The sequence below is a fragment of the Hordeum vulgare genome, chromosome 4H (genome assembly GCF_904849725.1).
Source record: "Hordeum vulgare subsp. vulgare chromosome 4H, MorexV3_pseudomolecules_assembly, whole genome shotgun sequence".
NCBI classification, from domain to species: Eukaryota; Viridiplantae; Streptophyta; class Magnoliopsida; order Poales; family Poaceae; genus Hordeum; species Hordeum vulgare.
Window position 1 is genome coordinate 493771053 of NC_058521.1, and position 5337 is coordinate 493776389.

At 56.0% G+C, this 5337-nt stretch overlaps 1 protein-coding gene across 1 annotated transcript; it reads left to right on the forward strand.

Moving 5' to 3' along the window:
- Window positions 1–1011: 1011 nt before the first annotated feature.
- Window positions 1012–3675, forward strand: LOC123446684. The gene is made up of 5 exons (XM_045123244.1): window positions 1012–1548; window positions 1651–1754; window positions 1862–2030; window positions 2111–2233; window positions 2339–3675. Exons 1-5 carry the CDS (start codon window positions 1372–1374, stop codon window positions 3410–3412), a joined length of 1647 nt encoding a protein of 548 aa, XP_044979179.1. The 5' UTR covers window positions 1012–1371; the 3' UTR covers window positions 3413–3675.
- Window positions 3676–5337: the final 1662 nt, after the last annotated feature.

Sequence of the window (5337 nt, forward strand, 5' to 3'; positions counted from 1 at the left end):
GATCCTGAAACACATGGGTAGAAAGGGATTGAAGGGGAACGGAGGGGGTTCGGCTAAGCAAACCCCTCTTACCAAATGAATGCCCGAGGTTTTGTGGGGTTTCTGTCCCTTCTGAGATTTTCCTCTCGAAACCTCCTGAATCCCTCCGTGCCAAATGAGGCCTGAAGGAGGTGCAGACGGGCCTCCCTGGCGAGGTTCAACCCTCACGCACGATGGCGCGGGCTAGCCTGATTCATCGCATTCGTGGCCTAATTCTTGAGCATATTGGTGCGGCCCTGTTTGCTTTGGTTCATTCTTGCCCAGTTCCGACGAGTGGAAGCTTGGGCCAGTCAGATTTTGACACGGTCCTCGCTAGTTCTAGCGCGTGGCGGTGTCTACAATTTCGCTACTTCCTTGGACGCGTCACCTTGAGGCTTTGTTTGGTAGAAGTGGACTGGGGAGGTTTGGGGAAGAGGGGATTTGATGAATCCCTTCCTTTCACCAAATCCTCTCAAATCCTCGGGGCTTTGCTTCCATCAGTCCCTCGAGGAGGATCCTGAAACACATGGATATGAAGGGATTGAAGGAAAACGGAGGGGATTCGGCTAAGCAAACCTCCCTTACCAAATGAGCGCCCGAGGTTCTGTGGGGTTTCTGACCCTTTTGGGGATTTTTCTTTCTAAACGTCTTGAATCCCTCTGTGCCAAACGAGGTCTGAAGGCCTCGACGACGGCTTTCGAGAGTGTGTGTGGCTGTAGGTCGTGCTTGGGTATGTGTGGTTGTCAGGGAAGTAGCTTGTAGCTTGCCGTCGGCCGATGGTTGGGACTTGCGATGATCTTGACCTAGTTTCAGCTAGTGTTTTGCTCGTTGTTAGGGGTTTAACCCGGTTTTTCTTTAATTAACCGAACGGCTTCTCTATATCATTTATTTCTAATCAATGAACATAGCATACTGTTATATTTCGAAAAAGAAAACTTGCGACCAGACCACGATCACCTTCGATTTTCGGGTTCCCGGGCTACCCCTTTGATACTCTCCGCAGACCGCAGGTGCTTTTCCACGTAACTTTTTCGTCAGTTCGTTTGACCAGGCCCGCCCACAGCAGGCAGCACGTTCGTCCACGGGGTGCAGTTACTCCGAGCTCGTGCCGGGGTGGGACTTCCGATCCAACCCTCTTCCCAAAACACAAGACCGCACAGCACACCACAGCCCAGGGAAACTCCGTAGTCCACAAGAAACGAAACGAAACGATCGCTCCCTCCTTCGCCCCCCCTCGGGCCTCGGCTTCGTCTTCGCCATTGGTCCAGGCGATATAAGGAAGCGAGGGGAGAGAAAGAGACGACCCATCGCTCATCGGTCGCCACCGTCACACGGGCCAACTTGCAGGCAGCCATGGGGTTCTTCACCAGGAGCACCTCCAAGCAGACCGCCAAGCTCAAGTCCCTCCTCAAGATCGCCGTCGCGCGCCTCGCCGTCGCCCGCCGGCCCCGCCTCGGCCGCCGCTCCATTGCCCGCGGCGACGTCGCGCAGCTCCTCTCCATTGGCCACCTCGACCGCGCCCTCGTCCGGGTACAAGTCCCTCGCCATCAAATTTCCCCTTGCCGTTTCCGAGCTCGTGTGTGTGTGTGGTGTGATAGATACTGACGCCGAATATCGTGTGCTGCTGCGCAGGCGGAGCAGGTCATTGAGGAGGACGGCATGCTGGAGGCGCTGGACATCATCGAGCACTACTGCAAGATCCTCGTCGAGCAGTCCGCCCAGTTGGAAAAGCCAAAGTACTTGAGCTCCTCCATCGTTCATGCTCTCTTGGTTTCTCCCCTGACGTCCCCTTCTGTACGTACGGCGTGAGATTCTAATTTCCTGATTGTTCGATGATATTCAGAGAGTGCGGCGAGGAGATCAAGGCGGCGGCGGCGGGGCTGATCTTCGCGTCGGCGCGATGCGGCGAGCTGCCGGAGCTGCTGGACGCGCGCCCCATCCTGGCGAGCAAGTTCGGCCGGGAATTCGAGAGGGCGGCCAAGGAGGGCTCCCAGGTCGTCGTCAATCCCACGGTAGGTTCGTCTGCTCCAGCTGCTTCACGTGCCGCCTCGCCAACCGTCGCCGGAATTTAAGATGGTTGCTGCTGTTGCAGTTAGTGCAGAGGTTATCTGGCCAGAAGGCGAGCGCGGAGCAGCAGAGGAGGCTGGCCAGGGAGATCGCCGCCGAGAACGACATCCTGCTCGACTTCCCCGGCAGCCCAGGAGCGGCTCACCAGGTTGGTTGCAGCCTGCACGACTCATCTTGTTCATGCGAATGTTGTGATATTGTTTCATGCGTCAGTTGGCATAATGCTATGGCTGTAATGCGATTTGGAATGCAGAGCAAACAGAGTGAACAAGTCAAGAACGTGCCGGTGCCGGTGCCGGCCGGGAAATCTGTCGAACGGTTTGAGGTCAAGACCGAAACTTCCGATGATAACATGAGGAGACAGAGGCTTGCCGATGATAACATGAGGCGGCCGAGCCTTGCTCAGCTGAGAGCAGAGGAGAAGGCGTCGAGGGAATCCAAGAAGTACGACGATGTCAGGATGGCGGCGGAGGCCGCCTTCGAGTCGGCGTCATTCGCCGCCATGGCCGCCCGCGCGGCCGTGGAGCTGTCCCGGACGGAGTCGCAGGGGAAAGGGCCGAGAGGCGGCGGTCGCGGGCATGACAGGGTTCAACCTTTACAGGGCTCTGGAGCAGCCGAGCGGGAGACGCAGCCGCCGGGGAGGCCCCAGAAGCCTCCGTCTCCGTCTCCGTCGCCGTCGTGGAGCGACAAGAGCACGTTGTCCTCGGTATGGTCTGACGCACCAGCACGGGACGCACCGTCACCACCGAAGGGGAAGAGCATTGTGTTCGACCAGAGCGACGGAGAAGACAACGACGTGGTGGAAGACCTCGACTGGACCCCGCAGCTGCGCCGGCCTCCCTACGGGAGAGCGGCCTCCGCAATGGGCATGGATGGCGTCGGCGGCAACGGCAGCACGCACGGTGCCCAGCGCGAGGTGGGCGCGGCCTCCCCACGGCCGCTCCAGGACGGCTCGCAAGACGCGCGCCCAACGCACAGGAGGTACGCCTCGGAGCACGCCGGCGGGGGCGCGCGGCGGGAGGCCCCGGAGCAGGTCGGCCAGTACAGAGCACCTCCGTACAGGAGGAGCCCCGCGGCGGACGCGGGCGGCTACGGCGGCGCGTACGAGAGCTCGGCGTTCGTGGCCCGCGCGCCGTACGCGAGGATCACGTCGGCGCTGGAGGGCGGCAACGAGCACATAGCGCGGCACGAGGAGGTGCGCAGGATGGGCACCGACGCGCGGGTGCTCCAGGAGAAGGTGTACGGCCCCGCCGGCGACGCGCCCGGGCCGGGGCGCGCGCCCCTGACGCCGGACAGGAGGGCCATCTCGGTGCGGACAAGGAGATGAGACGGTATCAGTTTGGTACAGTACATTCGTCAGTTCAGACTTGAGAGTTGGAGCTCGACTGGAAAATGGGACGCAGGGAGCCGGGGCCGTTGCGTCGCCGGCAGCCCGGCACGGCGGTGGTTTCCTTCCTGCCTCGGGAAAGCTGGCGTGGGGTACGATGCGATGCTGATTTTCTTTTTGTACAGAGCGGGTGAGGTTCGTTGACATGTGATGTGAGTAATATTTGATTGTTTTCTCTTGCAATGGGAAGGAGTTTTGCGTGTGTTCTTCCGGGCCGGAAATATCGAGACGGGCTGCCTGCGTGCAAACTTGTTTCTATCGCGGTGCACATAACTCGACTGGCCTGTCACGACACGAGGCACGCATTTGTCTCGACGGAATGCCCAGACGCCCGCAGTTTCCGCGCGCTGCCGTGATGCTCACTTGATGAACTGGAGCCATGGGCACATAGTTTAGCCCAATCTAATCCAATTGTAAAAAAATAAATTAAATTTGATCATTTTTCCTATCGTTACCCGTTGTGACGGTAGGCATACACATACCATCACCATGGACAGTGATGGTATGGTCGTTTGACTCCGCTGACCCGAAGAAATCATCCGCATTGACTCGGCCCTCACCGCCATTCACAGCCGATGACGATAGGAAAAAAGTTCAGATCAAAAAAAAAAATCACAAACGGAGTCATATCGGGTTAAAGTTAGCAAAAAAGATCAAAATCGTGAATTTGTCCGCACTGAGGAGATTGTGAACCACACTGTGCTATGCAAAAACATACTACCAGGTTTGGCTCGATCCCAACGGACGCTGCTCGATTTGGGAGCTCCAGCTGCGCAGCACGCCTTTCCTGCGTAACTGCTGGTGGCTTTTTTTTGGCCCCAAGCATTGGCGCAGCAGGATGAATGGTATTTTGAGGCAACAGTCTTGAGGGATACTTCACTTTCACCGATTGATATTCTCCTGCCTTTGCGACAATTAGATTAATTCTTCATTGGATGACACGCAACAACCCGCCACTTCGTGCCTTAAGGCAGTTGCCTTGCATGCATGATACGTGGGCCCAATAGGTGGCTGGCCCACATGTCAAGAACCCAAAAGCAGGTGCCTTTACTACACCGAAGGTGCGTCCCAACCTGCTATAGGATAGTTTTGGAAATGTACCCCTTATTGAAATCCGTTCGAGCGCAACTATAGGTCTATTGCAGACTGACGAGGGAGGGGCGAATTGTTTCTAGCATGCGGGGACGCCATGGCCATGCGCGGCAGCGAGGCAAGCTCAAACAATTTCGAAGATCTATAGAGGAGAGCGGAAGGTGAAGAGGAGGAGGAGTCGACCGACCCGAGAGGTGGCGGAGGTACGGGATAGAAGGGATGGGAGCTCGGCGTGGAGGGGCTTGTGGTTGGCGGCAACGACGAGGATGACCTCCTAGTCTTAGGTTCGCGAGCGAAGACGTTTTTTTTTGCAACGATTGTCCTATTGCAATTGCAACAAGCATCTTGTTACAATGTTGACAGACACGACCACGAGTCAAAGATGATTATGCAACAAGGTTCTTGTTGCAATGGTGATGTTGACGTGTGCTTCCTCTCAACTAGAAAGGTGTTGGGCCTCAAGTGCAAGGGTTTGCAGTAAGAGTACTTAAACATTAACTAGTGACATAAAGACGATGATGTATTGTCTTCATCCCACGTTTAAAGGACAACTATGCAATCATCTTTTCTATCCCTAGTAAGAATAACAAAATGCTAGCCTTTTCCGCTTGTTGTCACTTCGGACCTGCGGTATATTACTTACAAGATTGAACTCAACCATCATACACAATTCCCTTTAGAAGATCAAACCCCCAACTTAGCCACAGACTGAAGAACATATTGGAGAGCATATATGAATAAAAGAAACCAAGTAAATCTCCAACGAATTCATA